The 17,591-nt window shown below is 51.9% G+C and overlaps 1 protein-coding gene across 46 annotated transcripts in view; it reads right to left on the bottom strand.

Moving 5' to 3' along the window:
- Positions 1–17,591, bottom strand: part of CACNA1C (calcium voltage-gated channel subunit alpha1 C) — a 729,498-nt gene that overhangs the window by 86,812 nt on the left and 625,095 nt on the right. For 25 of the 46 annotated variants that reach the window (XM_017946456.3, XM_017946452.3, XM_017946459.3 and 22 more), the window contains exons 20-29: positions 16,113–16,242; positions 14,829–14,888; positions 10,131–10,237; positions 6,917–7,004; positions 6,302–6,409; positions 5,081–5,133; positions 4,621–4,767; positions 3,042–3,243; positions 1,044–1,202; positions 26–136 (exon numbers count right to left, since the gene is read on the bottom strand). In XM_017946456.3, the coding sequence (XP_017801945.1) occupies positions 26–136; positions 1,044–1,202; positions 3,042–3,243; positions 4,621–4,767; positions 5,081–5,133; positions 6,302–6,409; positions 6,917–7,004; positions 10,131–10,237; positions 14,829–14,888; positions 16,113–16,242 (1,165 nt within the window). Of the gene's footprint in view, positions 1–25; positions 137–1,043; positions 1,203–3,041; positions 3,244–4,620; positions 4,768–5,080; positions 5,134–6,301; positions 6,410–6,916; positions 7,005–10,130; positions 10,238–14,621; positions 14,682–14,828; positions 14,889–16,112; positions 16,243–17,591 lie in introns of all 46 variants that reach the window. The other 21 variants (XM_009217701.4, XM_017946457.3, XM_017946455.3 and 18 more) reach the window with 2 other exon arrangements.

The raw sequence follows: 17,591 nt of genomic DNA, 5'->3' as shown, positions 1-17,591 counted from the left end.
TCAAAGGTCTTTCTCAGAGGCCTACCTTGGGTTTGAAGGCAATGAGCTTCAGGATCATCTCCACGGTGAAGAGGCCAGTGAAGAGCATGTTGAGGATGTTCATGGCGATTTTGAACAGGCAGCTCTGGCCGTAGTGCTGCATCAGGAGAGGGGAGGAGCTGTGAACATGGGGCAGGGAGGTCTCTCCTCCTCCCCACCTTTTGCCCACCCTTCTCAGAGGCCCTTGTCTCAGCAAGACCTTCCTTGAACCCAACTCCAGAGGGCCACCCACCTCTCCGTGGGCAGTCAGGAGGACTCAGGAGAACTCCAAGCTCTTCCCTGCTCTACCATCTCTGAACACATCTGTGTTCATTTCCCCAGTTGGCTGTGATGAGTTTATGGAGACTTTCGGCACTCAAAAGAGCTTGGGAGGCCGGGCACGGTGGCTCAAGCCTGTAATCCCAGCACTTTGGGAGGCCAAGATGGGCGGATCACGAGGTCAGGAGATCGAGACCATCCTGGCTAACAGGGTGAAACCCTGTCTCTACTAAAAAATACAAAAAGCTAGCCGGGCGAGGTGGCGGGCGCCTGTAGTCTCAGCTACTCGGGAGGCTGAGGCAGGAGAATGGCGTGAACCCGGGAGGCGGAGCTTGCAGTGAGCTGAGATCCTGCCACTGCACTCCACTCCGGGCGACAGAGCAAGACTCTGTCTCAAAAAAAAAAAAAAAAGAGCTTGGGAACAAGCTCTGTCCCTGAAGACGGGTGGATGCAGAACCCACCTCCACACGCCACGCCTTCCCGGCAACAACGAATGCATCCAGCTCACTCCCTCCCTTCTCCATCTCCTCCCCTCTCTCCATTGATCAACCCAGGGTGCCATGGATTCTTCCCTAAGGCCCAGAGAGGAGCACATCCTTGACAGGGAACATTCGTCTTTCTCCAGCTGCCTCCCTTGGCGGCCAGGAAGGCGATGCACTGAGCTGCCTGCCGCTCCGTTACGCTTTCCATCCCCATGGCATGCCTCCCTCCTGCAGCACCATGGCTGTGCTCCCCCTTGGACTGACCTGCATGGCCAGGCAGATGGTGTTGAGCAGGATGAGGACGAACATCAGGTACTCGAAGTAGGTGGAGTTGACCACGTACCACACTTTGTACTGGTGCTGGTTCTTGGGGATATACCTCCGCAGGGGCCGGGCCTTGAGGGCGTATTCCACACACTGTCGCTGGGAGGGTGGTGGAGGATGGGGAGAGTGGGGTGGGGTTAGTTACCTGGAGGGTGTGGGGGGAGCTGGCAGAGAGGTGTGGGATGTGAATGAAACCACACACTGCGGGGTGGGGTTCTCCAGAAGTCAGAGAAATCATTGGCTGCTCTGGCTCACTTATAGGTGGGAGATGTTATTTGGAAAATGTCTCGATTTTTCCACAGCCCCCTTAATCAAGCAGAGAGCCCCTTCTTGTCAAATCCCCATATCAAGGTCCTAGGCAGGGACCATACATCTCCTTTCCTCCACCTGGTGATGCCTTCATGTGCCTCAGCCGGGAGTCGGCATCGCTAAGAATGTGCTTGCTGACCCACTGACAGCTGGGCTTCTCACTGATTACATCCCATGCCACAGACCTTCCTTGGGTACTTCTCTCCTCAGTTTTTCTTTCCTGTCCTAAATCCAGCAGGCTGGAGTGCGGTGGTATGATCTCGGCTCACTGCAACCTCCGTCTCCCAGGCTCAAGCGATTCTCCTGCCTCAGCCTCCCAAGTAGCTGTGATTACAGGCACGTGCCACCACGTCCAGCTAATTTTTTGTATTTTTAGTAGAGATGGGGTTTTGCCATGTTGGCCAGGCTGTTCTCAAACTCCTGGCCTCAAGTGATCCACCCACCTTGGCCTCCCAAAGTGCTGGTATTATAGGCATGAGCCACTGAGCCTGGCCAACTAAATCAATCTTTCTTATTTGCCAGTGTCCATAAGATGGAAAAACACAGTTCACTGACAGGGAAGAAGATTCTGGGCTAACTAGATTCTTGGGACTCTGGCAAAGAGCCAGTCCATTTCTCTGCACTTTGCCCAGGCTTCCAGATCAGGAACTGGGGAATCTCCCCGGCATCTTCTCAAACCCGCAGCCCCGCTGTCCAATGCCTGAGCCTTAACGCTTTTACCTCCTCCTATTCTTTCCATCGCTACCATCATTAACCTGATATTAGATCGGGGTCTAATCCTCTCTCATTTCCACTTTCTAACTGGCCTCCCCTCTTTCCTGTCTTCTTTCAATCCAGGGTCCATGCAGCAGCCAGCAGAGTGAGTCTACGCCTGAGATGTAGACTTGGAGACCCACAGGGGATTGGCTGGCCTGGTGAGGGTCACAAGGGGCACACCATGCTGCGTTCCTTCCCGTGGGCACTCCATATTCACAGACAGGGATGTGCTTCCCCACGGACTCCTCCCAGGGGGAGCCGAGCTGGGGAACAGACCTGAGGCACTACACCTACCTCCCACCCTAACAGCTTCCTGACTCAGCCACGGCACTGCCAGCTCTCCACGGCTACCAGAACCTGTCACGATACTTGGCATCGCCATCTCACTCCCACTTAAGCCTCTTTCCTGCCCCCACCTCCCACAGAGTCCTCTGGGTTTTACTTAAGAAACCATATAAGAGTGGTTTCCTGAAGCCATCCTGTTCCCCACCCCAAAGCCCTCACTCCCTCATAGTTCTAGTCTCTCTCCTCCGTATCAATGGTGCCGACCCAACTGGGTCCTTCTAACTTGTTAACTTCTAGATAGGGCATGAGATTTTTTGTTTTTTTGACAAAACCTTTCAGAGTATCCTTAAGTAGAAGCTTCATAGATATTTGTTGGCTGAGCACATTTGCCAGATCTGGGGTTTGCGGGAATATGCATTTCTTTTGCACAGGTCCCTCAAAAAGACCGAGAGCCCACTCTGGTTGAGAAGCAGAGACGATCTCAGTATCTGCATGGCCTCTCCCTGATGCAGCTCCTCTGCGGGGTGGGCACAGGCGGCCATTCCCTCCACGGGCCCCGCTTCCCTCCGCTCCTTCCTAGAAAGCTACCTGGTTCTTGTCCAGCTCACAGTTCTTGTACTCCTGCTCCCCCTGCTCCTGGAAGGTGACGATGACGAAGCCCACGAAGATGTTCATCATGAAGAAGGCGATGATGATGATGTAGATGATGAAGAAGATGGAGATCTCCACGCGGTAATTGTAGATGGGACCCTTGTCTTCGGTGTGGGAGTCGATGGAGCGGTACAGCAGCCTGCAGGAGGAGACAGGTCCCACAGAGGAAACTGGAGAAGCAGGGTCCCCTCTGCGGAAGGATGGCACCACTGCTCCAGGGATCCCAGGGATCAGGGTGCGGGAGACAGCTCTGGGCTGGAGTCCCAGCTCGGCCACTTACTGACTGTGTGACCTTGGGCAAAGCTCTTAACCTCTCTGAGACTCAGATTCTTCATCTGTAAATTGGAGACAATAATTCCCGACTTTCCTACCTTGCAGGGAAGTTAGAATAATGTATAGGAAGGTGTTTTGAAACTGTGAAGAGCTATTTAAATGTAACATGAGTCATGGGCATTGATTTCAAATACTGGAAATATTGGTAAATATTGAGACAGCTTTGCAAACTGGCATGGACTCAGAGGATGTTAGAGGGAATGTAAAATAAATCTCTCTGAGAGCAAATATCCACTTAGATGAAAACACTCACATGACCCATGCTACTCCGATCATTACCAATGGTCTGGTTTTAGACTTAAGCAGTTTACATACATATGCCATTCATTTGAGCCTGGCTGTATGCCCCATGGAGCTTGTTATTCTTCACGGACAGGGATTATCTCTTTGCCTTCCTCCGTGGCCCTGCACAGCACTTGGTTATTCTCTATCACCTATATTTTACCGCATAATAATGATGACTCTCACCTAAGATCCATGCATTGCTGTTGACTTAGATACATTTAGAATTTTCTGACTTTCAGGTTCTAATTTCACTGGAATACACATTGGGAGAAAAACAGGTGTCCATACAAAGATATAAGGACCTGATGGGAAGGTGCCTGGTAGAGGTGACACAGTGTGCAAGGGCCATGGGCTGCTCTAGGCACAAACGCATTGCCTCAGCAGAGGACGTGGGGCCCAGGCTTCCATCCCTTTCTCACTATCCTCTGCAAATACAGGCAAGGCTTTTCCTAAGGAGACCGGGGTCCAGTTAATAAAGATATCTCAGCCATCTTTACCCCAGTGAAGGGCACGCTGGGAGTGGTAATTTTACATTCTATGGTGACCACAGGGCCTGCACCTGGAAAAGCTCTCCCTACACCCAACTCCCAGATGCCATAAGGGTAATGACAGAGACCTCTGATATTGTGGCTCATGCTGAGGTTGGAAAGAAGGCTAAAAAAAAGGTCATTTTTGGTGGGAGTTTCTTGACACCTTCTAGAGAAGGAAGAGTCTGTGTTTCAGCAGTGACAGTGGACTGTGAGTTGTTCTAGAAAGATACCTCACTGCTTGGGGAGGACCCAGGTAAATATGACCTCCAGAAGGAGTGCGGGACATGAACAAAACTTGGGTTTGCGCTGGAAAGTCAGTACTGGCCCTTGAAGGTCAGGGTTCATGAGGCCTTGGTTTGCATACTCACTCTGGCCACCCTTCGAAGGTGGAGACGGTGAAGAGGGCCATCATGGCGGCCAGAACATTGTCAAAGTCAAACTTGCTGTTCTCCCAGCTGCGGGGTTGGATGATGGGGTGGTCAACCTCCCCGTCTTTGTACGTGATGTAGTTGCCCCTGAGAAAGGAGAAGCAGTTTACTCTGGGGTCTCCCATCTTCCCTCACGCCTGCCAGTCACCCTGAATGCTGGGTGGGATGGGACTGCCTGGCTTGACCTTCACAGTTCCAGCCATGGGAGGAGCTTCAGTGGGTAGAAAATTCAGGAAGAAAAAATGCTACACATTGTGTCAGCGGGGCCAGATTACACACAGGCAAAAGTCCAGGTGCCACTGCGGTCTTAGAAACTGAGCTGTCCCTCCTTTCTCGTCAAGCCTCCAGCCTCCTGGGGCTGACTGGCCGTGGCCCTGGCTGCCCTCCCACCTCCACTCACTTGCATTCCGCTTCTGTCTGCTTGGAACTGTCTGAACAGGTGTACAGCTTTCCCTGGAAGGCAGAGAACAGAGTATTAGAGATGTTCAGTAATCAATGAGTCAATCCAAAAACAATTAGTGAGCACCTCCATAGCCCAGCACTGTGCTAGGGACAAAAAGCGTAGAATCCAGCCAGGTGCGGTGGCTCACACCTGTAATCCCAGCACTTTGGGAGGCTGAGGCGGGCGGATCACAAGGTCAGGAGATGGAGACCATCCTGTGAATGGTGAAACCCCGTCTCTATTAAAAATACAAAAAATTGGCTGGGCATGGTGGCGGGCGCCTGTAGTCCCAGCTACTCAAGAGGCTGAGGCAGGACAATGGCGTGAACCCGGGAGGAAGAGCTTGCTGTGAGCTGAGATCGCGCCACTGCACTCCAGCCTGGGCGACAGAGTGAGACTTCGTATCAAAACAAAACAAAACAAAACAAAACAAAACAAAACAAAAACAAAAGTGCAGAATCCAGATGCACAGGGCCTGACTCACATGCACAAAACAGTGGCGAATACAGACACCAGTGCTGCAAGTAGCCCTGCAATGCAAAAACGGGAGCTCGGGTGCATAGGAGCTGTACTCTCCAGGAAGGTCTCGCCAGGGAGGGAGAAGTGGAGCTGGACTCAGAGGGATGAATTAGATGGGAGTTTACACAGTAGGGGTGGTGGCAGGGGAGAATGCTCTAGGTGGGAGAAAAGCAGAACTAAAAGGGTGAGGACAAAAAAGACCAGAATCCAAGGAGGGCACTGGCCTCGTTGTAGCCGAGGGGTGCTGCAGGAAACAGCGGGAGCTGACTTTGACAGGTGCGGGGCTCTGAAAGCTGGGTGGTGTAGCAGGGACGTGATGCTGTTGGTAATAGGTCACTGCTGCAGGCTTTAAGCAAGTGACTGACACAGAGCTTCCACAGGATGCAAGTCCCTCTCCCTCTCTTTCTAGAAGGAAGGGCAGTGACCTGAAGGGCAGGTGAAGTGGAGAGGGTGAGGGGCCTCTGGCCTGGTGGCCCGATACCTCCTTCTAGCGCCTCCCTCCCCTGGTCTGAAGCTGGAGTTGGGCTGCAGGTGGAGGTTACATCCAGGCCAAGTCTGGCCCAGGCCACTGTCTTGTTCGTCCAGTATCTGCCAGCTCCCTTCCCCGGGAATGCTGATGGGAGGGGAGGAAGCAGGACCACAGCGGAGCCCAGACTTTACCTTGAAGAGCTGGACCCCGATGCAGGCGAACATGAACTGCAGCAGGGTGGTGACAATCACGATGTTCCCGATGGTCCGAATGGCGACAAACACACACTGAACCACATGCTGCAGTGGGAAGGGACAGGGAGAGAGATGTGGCTTCAGGAGATGCCAGGAGCCTTTCCAGGACGTAGCGGGGGCAGCCCGTTTGCCACAAGCGGGAGTCATTGGGCTGAGAGGGGCAAAGCCACGCTCCGAGAGTCACATGGGAAGTGATAGACCCTAATGGGATGCAAAGGCCCCCACTGGGCTCTCTGTGACTACAAGGACAAAAGCCCTGCTAACCTCTCATCTTACAGTGGAAGGAATATAGGGATGGCGGCACCGCAGGGGTCCAGGGTTTTCATGGGATCTCCCTTTGGCATGTTCTGCTTAGGGAAGACACTTTGGATGACTGCCTCTGTTACTCTTCTTACGGATCCGGGACATGCAGTGGTACCAGTGTCCAGGACCCCATATGGCAGCCACTTGGCCTGACCATCATCTCCTCCTTCCAACCCACCCCTCACCTCTGTGGAGCTCCCACTCCCCAGTGGGCTGGCCGGAGCCTCCCTACCCATGCCCTCAACTTACCTTTAGCCCCTTGGCCCTGTTGATAGCCCTCAGGGGCCTGAGTACTCGCAGGACTCGCAAGATCTTCACGACATTGATTGCACTGGACCTGGGAGAGGGAAACAGGCAGGGTAGTAAGCTCCTCCTGTTTCTGGGGGGAGCAAAAATAATGTGGTAAGGGAGTGTGCTGACAGGTGAATCCCACGCAAACCTGAGAAAACGTAAAGCCCATCTTGGGGAGGTTTGCATTCTGGGACCACTCTCTACTCCTGTCTCCCACCCCGTGGTGAGAGCCTGGAGCTTGCCTATAACCCTGGGGCTTTCCTGTGGGTGAATAAATAATACGCAAAGTGGCTCAACGCAGGTCATTAGCAATGTACTGTGCTACTTCCAGGGGCACCCACAGTGTCACAGAAGAAATCCAGAGCGAGGCCATGGGAATTCAGAGCCCAGCACAGGCACTTGCTAGCCAAGGCACTGAGGACAAATTTCCTCAATTTTCTGAGCTCTAGTTTCTTTATCTGTAAAATGGGTCTGTAATCAGCTCAGAAGGTCTTTGCAAGGGTTATATAAGAGTTCCATGTAAATCACCTAGCCGTGTGCTTGATAAACTGCCTAAATGGTACCTTTTATCATGATGCCTGCTGAAGACATCATTACACTTAAAGGAATGCCGTACTGATGGTGGGATCTCGGGCCTTGTGGCTGGAGGTGATGGGCATGGGGAGGAGATTTCGTAGTGTTTATCTCCAAACACATACCCTAGACAGTTGCCCCTGGCACCTACACCTGAAACCCACCCAGAGCACACTCAGGACTCCAAGGAAGGGTGGGCTTTACCGTTGGGGCTCAGGAAACACCACCCCGAAACGACTGCCTCAGAAGCAGTCTCGGAAGCACAAGTTTTTCTCTGAACTTCTCTTGCCCTCCTGTCTCAGTCCCCTTCTCCTCCGAGGCTAGCCATAGACACTAGAATCCCTCTTCTCCAAGATGGGTCAAGAAGCCAGAACCCAGAATCCCGTTTCCTCAAAGCCAGCCACACAACCTAAAAATATTACTCAAATTTTCCCTCTGCTTTTCTGTATAAAAACTGGCCATAAAAAATCCTCAGATCTACCACGTGGGAGTGTAGCTCCTAAGACTCCTACTGCAGACAGGATCCTGTCCCCAGCCCAGAAGGAAGGAATGCTTCACAGAGAGGCGAAGAACCTACAGACAGGCCTTGCTGGGTTCCCCACTCAGTCCATTCACGTTAGATCCTACCCTTCTTGTCCAGTCACATTTCTACATGGCTGTCCATACTTTTTTGGAACCGAAGCATAAAAATGGACAATTTCCCCTGTATCTTTGGGTCTGCATTCTGAAGGCTCTGTGTATACACGTGAAATAAATGTGAATGCTTTTTCTCCAATTAACCTTTCTTTTGTCGGTTGATTTTTCAGTGACCCTTCAGAAGGCCCTTTGGCTCCTACACTGCACTACAGGTTCCACACTTCTGGGATGCTGAGGCCAAGCCAGAGCTTCTTGGAGTCTCAGGATACTGCTTTTCCCCAGTGCGATGGAGACAGCAGGAGACAGACCCCTGAGCAAGATGCCTGGATGGTTTTTGGAGCTGTCCATTCTACCCAGGTGGGGCTTACTAACCACACCACCTCGGTGAGCAGCCGTGGAGTACATCCTAACCCTCACGGGCTAACTACCTCAGACAGCCTCTCAAGCTTTTAGAGAGCCTCATACTTGCCTTGGGACCTAAACAATGAATGGCAGGCCAGCAAGTGCTGATTTCATGCTTCGTGTGGTCAGGATGATGTGCTCAAGAAGGGGCTGGTGGAAAGATCCGATTTCTCTGGTGCATAGCTCTTTTATTCCAAGAGATGCAAAGGCTTCTCCTGTCTACCACTGTGTCTCTCCTACAGTCTCTCTGGGAGGGAGTCAGCTTGCACTGAATTACAACGGGAGGGGTTTAAAGGTCAGATGGGAAACACACAGGCTGAAGAGGAAGAATTCCTCATTCAAGGTTAAATAGTGATTGAGTGGCCACGCTGGGATTCAAATCTAGACTTGTAGGCTCCCAGGCAGAAAATACGGGGTAATATAATTGATGATCACAGACAAGGGTCTCTCCCAAGGCCCCGGTCCCTGCATGATCTCAGCCGACCATGGAAACACGCTTGGGAGGAGAGATCTGGGAACCATGGGACTTAGGCCTTTCTCTACCATAGGTGTGACCTTGAGCAAGTGTCATGATGTCCTGAACCCCAAATTTCCCATCTATACAATGATGATAATAACACTTGCCCTGTCTCCCCCATCGTTGTGTGTGTGTGAGGACCATAGAAGAACGTATATGTGGAAGTGCTTTGAAAGTTAAAGTGTAGGATTCACACTATCAGCTGTTAGAACTTGGTAGAAACTAGTAATCAGATCCTCCACACCTGAACGAGGTCTGCAACCTTGGCTGTACAGGGGAGTCACCTGGAGAGCTCTGAGAACTCACACCCAGACTGTACCCCAGCCCAGTGAAATGAAACACACACACACATTCACACACACACACACACACATGCATATACATCCACATACACACCCATATAGACACATATGCAGACACAAACCCACAAACACATGCATACAAGCGCATACATACACACATACACACATCCACAAACACACATACACATATACACACACCCCACACATACACACACATGCACACATACACACACATGCACACATACACCCCACACTTACACAGACATATATACACATTCACACATACACTCATACATGAGGTGCTTTGGCTGGAGAGAGAGGGGAGAGAAAGGGAGGAGGGTCCAGGTCAGGAGAGGCCATGGCAGTGGCAGACTATGGGTTGCTGAAGGTCAGCCTAGGGCACTGGGGCCGTGGTGGAGGAGGCAGGAAGGTCCTGGGGACAACCGTTTCTCAATAGCTGAGCCTGGCCCCGCCTGTCATGGCAAAACCCAGGTATTTAAACATATTCGCGCCTGATCAACATGCCCCAAGTGTCAGACCACCGAGGACACGGATCCAAGAACTCAAAGCCGCCATGCACAGCTTCGGAGGCCCCACCCCACTCTCATCACACTTCGGAGGCCCCACCCCGCTCTCATCACACTTCGGTGGCCCTGCAGGCCGGCCCTCCAGGGTTTGGTTGTCCTCTCTGGCACCCCTTGCTAGCAGCATGGCCTGTCGTGGGCTGAGGGGGTCCACTCACTGGATGCCAAAGGAGATGAGGGACACGCTGACCACCAGCAGGTCCAGGATGTTGAAGTAGTTCCGGCAGAAGGAGCCCTTGTGCAGAAAAGCCCCATAAGCAGTCATCTGCAGGGAAGGATAGAGAAACACCAGTGTGAGTGGCCCTAGCCCGAGCCCAGAGACCACACCACCCCTTCCTCCCACAGCATTCCTTGGGCAAGTCCCAAGCACCATCCACGGGGAACAGGAAGGACAAAGACGGCAATATGGTGCCAAGAAAAGAGCTCTGCTACCATGCACACTATCGCCCAAGAATCTCCCAGCCCAGGACTTCTGGGTGGCTCCTTGCACCTGCCAGGCCACGCCAGGCTCTTTAGTCCTACATTCAAAGCCTTTTCACATGGGCCCCACCATCCCATTCTAATTTCCCGCTGTTCCACATCCCAAGTCCATGGCTTCGGGCCTGCAGGGTCCTTTCCTGATGCTCTCGGGCTGGGAGCACACGTCCCAACTGCTTCTCTGAATGCTTGAGTCCTTAGGCCAGCTGAGAGCACCAGGCATCTGCAGGGAGTGGGGCGGGGGCTGGGGGGCATGCCCAGGAGGGTGACCAGCCATCCTGGTTTGCCCAGGTTTGCTTTATCACCAGAAATCCTGTATCCCAGGAAACTCCTCAGTCTGAAGCAAACTAGGCCAGCTGGTCACCCTGGTGCCTGGTGAGAAGTTCCAGTGGTGACTCTGGCAATTAGCATACCTCCCCTTCCTGGCCTCAAAGGGTGCTGACGATTGATGCCAACTGTTCTAAACTCAATTCTCCTGTCTTGCTTCGAGACTGCATCTGGAGTTTTTTAAGGGCAAAAAACTGTGTGATCAGAGGGGCTACGAGGCTCCGTGGCTAAGAGCACAGGCTCTGAGGCCAGGCGGCCTGGGCTGGAATCCCAGCCCCATGGTATTTTATTTGTGTGGCCTGGAGCAAGAAACTCAACTTCCCTTAGTGCCTCTGTTTCCTCACTGGAAAACGAAGATACGACCCACCCTACAGGGTTGTAAGCATCAAGCGGGTACTTTTGTGTAAAATACTTAGGACCCACCCTGCACACAGTGAGCCCCATAAAAGGCTGAGCTGTCACTCCAGCCTGGATTTGTATTCTGGATGCTTCCTGGATGAGGAAAGTTCTGTTCTCTCATCATCAAGTGAGGAAACTATCCCCTGGCTTTGTGAAAGCCCTTTGGAAACTTTTTAAAAGAGAACACACAAGATGATGATGACTGTTACAGGACTTGGCCATTATTACCACCCTCTGAGCCTGGTGTAAAGCTGTGCACTGCAGGCTCTCAACAAATCGCCTTTATAGCCTTTCTCATTTTGCCGACTTGCATAAGGGCCCGTGGTTATCCAGGATAAGGGCGGTGACAGGCAGCAGACAGGAAGCATCGGCCAAAGGGAAAAATGTGGAACTGACGGTGGAGAAGGGGAGCGAGGCTCCCTGGTCATCTGGGGCCCAGTTAATCTCTTTGGAATCAGAGCGTGCCCAGGGCAGAGTGTCCGCAGAGCCATTCAAAAGCAAACACAGGGGGAAATGGGCAAAAATAGCTCTTGCAACCTAATTCTTTCCATTTATCTCTTGCAGCAGGGGGTCCCACAGGACTCAGGCACCTGTGTTGGGCAATGATTTTTAGAAGTGGGTAGATTATATAAAAGATGCAAGGGCGTATAGTTCCAGAAGGCCCACCATCTGGAAGGCTTGCTTCTCTGCCTCTCAGTGAAGACCTGGGACCCCCAGAGACTGGACTCAGGAGGCTCCCATAGTTCACATTAACTGAAGAGCCCTCTGTGCCTGCAGAAAGCCCAGTACTTCCCCAGCCACCTCGCTTTTAGTGTTAGGAAGGCACCGGGTCCAATTCCTTCTTGCTCCGGGCTTGGATCTTCCGAGGCTACCACTGAACTCTGACAGAACCCTCTGTCCTCGGGGAGAGCATTCCTCAGAGGGGTGGACTAACGAGGCTCAGAGTGCCGACTCTGTCCTCTGGTTTTGGGCTCCTGTTTCGTCTGGGGACCCTCAAATGAGACCAACACTTGAGCAAGTGCATGTGTGTGCATATGGGGGCGGTGGGAGTGTGCACCCAGGGCCAGAGGAAGAGTGGCTGTACAAGAAAGGGCAAACGGACGTGGGGAAAACAGAGCATTCACTTGAGAGTCATCTGTGCCATTCAGGGCATCAGGAAAACCCAGGCTCAGGTACCCAGTGTGAAGTTGTCCCTCTTTGACCCTGTTTTTCTGATTGCCAGCCACCTGGGTCCTGCTTGCCTAATTCTACACCATTACTTGGGAAGCGGCCCTTGCTGGGGTGCTTCTATCCTGAGGAAGGAAAGGAATGGGACGTGGCTCGCTGGCTCTGCCTGGAAGGGTAGGAAAGCTCTCTGTTCAACCATGGGCCATCCCTGCCTCTCCAGGCAGCTCTCCTAGTTAGGAAACCTGTCTTTTTAATGTGATTTCTACTCATGGGTCCTGATTCTACCTTCTTCCTCTTCTATGTGACACTCCCTTATATTACTCAGGCCAACTGTTGTGGGCCTACAAGCCTTTCCTTTTTAAGGCCAAACATCTCCAGGCCCCTCCACTGTTCCTTGTGCTAAATGTCCCCCTTGGACAGCCATGGTCATCTGTGCCACAACATGACACTGGGCCTTAGGCCAGGAAGAGGGACCCAGTGGGAAGGAGGTACAGGGAAGTGTTCCGGCATCGGGGTGTCTATCGAGAAGCATGCTGAGCACAGAAGAGAGTAGAAGAGGGAGGGGATGGAGGGGAGGGAAGGACCTTGCCATGACAATGGTTGCAAAGAGACCTTTCACTTTGGCTTGTATGGCAATCCCGAAGGAGAAATAGCACCATTGAAATCCACAAGGGCAGCTCTGGAGAAGGGCACTGCGAATTGGGCCTCAGAGCTTCTCTTGTGCTAGGAAAGACCTCTGGTGTCTGTGTGCCTCCCTGCATCTGCAGTCCAGGAATCAAAGCAGCTCACTATGGAAAAGAGGTTTTGCCGCAGCGCGCCTTAGTGCAGCCACACAACTTTCGGTTCCCTCTCCCGACCTCCGGGAGCCAGAGCCTGCTCAGATCTACTCTCCATGAGCAGAAAAGAAAAATCTGAGCCACATACTTGGCTAGCGGGAACCAGGGATGGAAACTGGGGACACCTGAGTATCCTGGGGACAAGGACACAGGGGAAGGCACACAAAAACTGCCCCATTCAATTTGTATTTGGATGTGACTGAACTGTCATGTCCATCAACAGGCTGGGCCATGATGAGGGAGTCTCATCAGGGAAGGAAAGGCCTGCAGCTGGCAGTGGCATCGGTCAGGTGTGGACTTCAGCTTGCACTGGCCACAGCGATAGGATGACAAGGGATTCTGGACTCCTTGGGAGGGCGAGTCCCAGCCTAGTCTCCCAGGAAGAAGCTAAAGCTGAAGCATGGACTTCAGAGCCTTAGTCCTTCTGTTTGGGGAAAGAGTAGAATCTACCCCCTTGCTCAGAGAGGAGCACACGTTCCCTGAGGCCATGGAACTCACACCTTGACTCTCAGATGAACTGGCTTGGCCATGCATTGGTTTAGAGACTCAGAAATATACCGGGAAAATGGAGGCACACTCTCTCTCATCCCAGTGTTGCTCTGTGGTGGGCTCTGCCTGTTCTGAGGGTAGCAATATTGTAGCAGTTCCCTTAGCAGAACTGAGCCTGGCCAGCAGCAGGCGAGGGCTGGGGGCTGGGGGCTGGGTGCTCAGGTTCCTTGCAGCACCTGCTCTCACCCCGCTGTACTCAGCTCTCCAGCACAGTCCTCCCTCCCCCACGCTCAGCGCAAGGGGCACTGTGACAAAGCTTTGCAGCAGGTGACTGAGGGGTTGACAGTAGGTCTATAGCTACCTGCTGAAAGCCCTCAGCTCGGAGACCAGCTCCACATCTCACAGCAGGCCTGTGATCACTGTTACGTGCCCCCAACCCCAGCTTAGACCCAATGTCTGCTGCAAGTACAGAGGACGGTGCTAAGGACGGGCATCCAAAGAGAGCAGCCGAAGTGATTCTTTCATGTCCCAGGAGGTTTCCCACTTTCAGAGTGTATGGAGCAGGAGGAGGGAAGGAGAGTCCTACGTGGGCTCAGGTATCAATTAACCAGAGCTGGTGCGTGTGGGCATGTATGTCTGGCGCTGCTGACGGCTGCAGCCCAAACCAGTGAAATGGCAGCCTTGATGTTGGCACAGCCAACACGTGTCCCTTCCAGGGCACGGACTGCTTAGGGGTGGCTGGAGGGAGGGGCTGCAGTGGGGTAGGCTGCTCCTGGCTTCTGAGTCTGGGCAAAGTGCATCACACAAAGTGAGGGGCACTCATTTTTCCAATTTCAGGCTTGGGAGTAAAAAAAAAGAGAGAGTGAAAGAAACAGAAGAGAGAAAAGAGCCAGCCAGACAGAGCAGAGATACACAAAGAAAGCGACAGAGGATGCATTGCCCAGGTTGCATTACCTTAAGGATAATTTCTAATGTAAAGATACTAGTGAAGACATAGTCTGCATTGCCTAGGATCTGAAAAATAAGCATAATTGGATTAGTGGCTCTGAGAGTGAACCTGACACCAACAGGAAGGAGCATGTGTGTTAGCGACAGACAGCGGCAGAGACCTGGTGCTGGCACAAGGGGGACAGGAGGAGCAGAGGGGGATGGGGGCTTTACCTTCAGAGCAATTTCAATGGTGAAAATGGTGGTAAAAACAATATCAAAATAAAACAGAATCTGCAAAACAAAAAGGAACAGGGTGAGGATGGGATGGGGAAGGGAGAAAAGCAGGATGGGAAGAGAGGTCAGTGGATGTTCACCAGAAAAGGGGCCACACTTCAAAATGAGAGGCATGGCACTTGAGCCTTTGCACAGGGACACAGATGGAAATGGGGGGCGAGCAGCACGCACACAGCGATCCTGAGGTGGGGCTAGCCTCAGGCAGCACAGCGGCTTCCCTTGAAGCCCCCAGATAAGTGAGGTGAGCTTCCAGGGCTGGCCTCAGCTGGTACTGGATCTGAGCAGCATCTGGTTGGATGCTTTTCCCATTAATCCAATTTACTTACAAACCCAAATCGGACCACTGAGATGCTTGTCAAAAGGACAGAGAATGGGGTTTGTCTTTTTGCAGGGAGATTAAAAATGCTTCGCTCATGCGGGTGGGACTGAGCTGGCGAGCTTCCTGTATTGGTAGAAATCTACTCCTGGGTTATGTCCTCTGGGGCAAGGGAGGTGCATCCTTCAGGTGAGGTCTGCACAGGCTGAGGACTGGCTGCAGGACTGCATACTTATTCTATTTCAGGTGATGGATCAGGGGTGGGGCCAACACCTGCTAACCTCACTAAGACAGCCCGGGACCAAGCAGGCCCCAGGAGTGCAGAGTAGTTTGGCATGGGTATGGCTTTAGATCAGTGGGTTGTCTTCATGCCCACTTGGTTGGACTTGACAAAGTTTTGAGGTTTTGAAATACAGCAATTCTTAAACTGGCCTTTAATGTTGTTCAACAGAGCCTTGGGTGGGTCCTCACATTTGGTGTACTCTACTGAAGGTACCAAGACTCTCTTTTAGGTAAGGTCAGCCTCATCATTGGCACCTATTTGCCAATGCTCCCCTTCTGGTCAGAGTGCACTGGGAGCAAGGGAGGGCATGTAGTCAGTGGCCACATTTTACCAAGTTTGCAGGGAACTAGAACTTCCTGGGGAACATCCACAGGCAATGGAAGTCCTACCCTTTGCCAATGATCAAGCCAGCCTGAGCATTTGGGTACATGCTCTCTTACTTGTTTGTGGTCCTAGGGTGGTTTTCTATCAAAGCCCTACTCTCTTAATGAAATGTCAGTTGTGGATCTGATTATGACATCTAGAATTGGGCTCCGGATTGAACAATGATGTCAGCAACAGAAGCTGTGGGCCCGGCACAGCCCCGGAGGGAAGGAGTGCAGAGGACACAGGCAATGCATACATGGTTCCTGAAGGAGGTGTGCTGGACCGGGTCCTCAGCAGCCAGGGAAATGCTGCTGAGCAGAATGAAGAAGAGGATCAGGTTGGTGAAGATCGTGTCGTTGACAATGCGGTGGCACTGCAGGCGAAACCTATATGGGAGGGGGGACAGGAGGAGAGACAAGTCAAGGCAGACAAGGGGAAGCAGCAGTCGGCTCTTGGGAGCCCGTCCCTTCAGCTCTTCCCAGCAGCTGGTAACAGGTGCTTGTTGGCTTCAAGTGACCTCTTCAGTTTGAAGTCTTACTGCCGCTTGGTAATGACAACCCCTCACCCGCATGGTGCAGATATCACCTTTGATATTTTAGAAGGTTACATCTGAGACCTTTGAGAATCTCTGAATTCCCAAATCCTGCTCTGACATTCATAACTGGCTTTTGTTTGGGGACTTATTTTCCCTATCATTGAAAAGAAATCACTTTATGAGATCTGCTCTATGCTTATGCACAGGGAACAATAGGACTGCCCAGAGCTGGGTATGCTGAGGAGCCGGCCAAGCCGGCTTTCTGTAGGTGATCTGCTCCTGTGTAAGAGCTTTACATGTGCAATTCACTTCCACGCCCCAGCACAATGACCCAACTGAGCTTCTAGGCACTCAGTGATAGTACCAAAAATGCTAGGTTCCTAAATGTGAAAGTGTCTTGTACACCATCTCATCTTGACAACAATGTAGGAAGGAAGGGATGGGTGTCATCATCTTCATTTCACAGGTAAGAACACTGAAACCCAAGTAGGAGAAGCTTGCCCAGAAACATAGCCTTAGTGTTGGGGAGCCAGGGCTTCAACCCAGGCCTTCAGACTTCTGCTCCTGGCATTATGGTTGACTAAATGCTCTGAGAAGCCCTCCTGCTGCAGAAGCACCAAACCCTCGAGGGGCCAAGCTCTCTGAGACAATTCTGGTTTGTGAGAGTTAGGAGATGGCTGTAAGAATCATCTGCTTCAAACTAACAACCCCTCCCGCCAACCTCCACTGAGCTGAGGCTATGTATGGAGAGAGAGCCAGCCAGGAAGGCAGAATTGCTTGAGGATGGAAGCCAATAACAGCAGTGCTGTCAAGAAATTGCAGGTTAAGCCAGTCTTGACATGGGGCAGGAAAGCCTGAGCCAACACCTCCAAGGGGCATCTGGAAGAAAGCCTCCCCAGACCTACTTTAGTCCTCAGGACTCTCACAAATGAAGAAGAAGTGTTGGGGTCACAATCAAAGATCATCGGATGCACCAAAGGACAAGTCACTAAGATGGGAAATCTGAAGAAACACCGGATAAGTGATTTAGATGCCAAAGACTGGGGGTATTGGAAATACTAGATATAGACTATAAAACAACTATATTTGAAATATTTAATGAAATAAAGGACTAAATCACAAAGATGAGGCATCAATAGAAACTACTAGATTTAGAGCGATGAATCTGGAAAATCAAGCAACAAATGGAACCAACTAAAA

This window comes from Papio anubis, chromosome 9 (assembly GCF_008728515.1).
Source record: "Papio anubis isolate 15944 chromosome 9, Panubis1.0, whole genome shotgun sequence".
NCBI lineage: Eukaryota > Metazoa > Chordata > Mammalia > Primates > Cercopithecidae > Papio > Papio anubis.
This window is presented reverse-complemented; position numbering and strand designations above follow the sequence as displayed.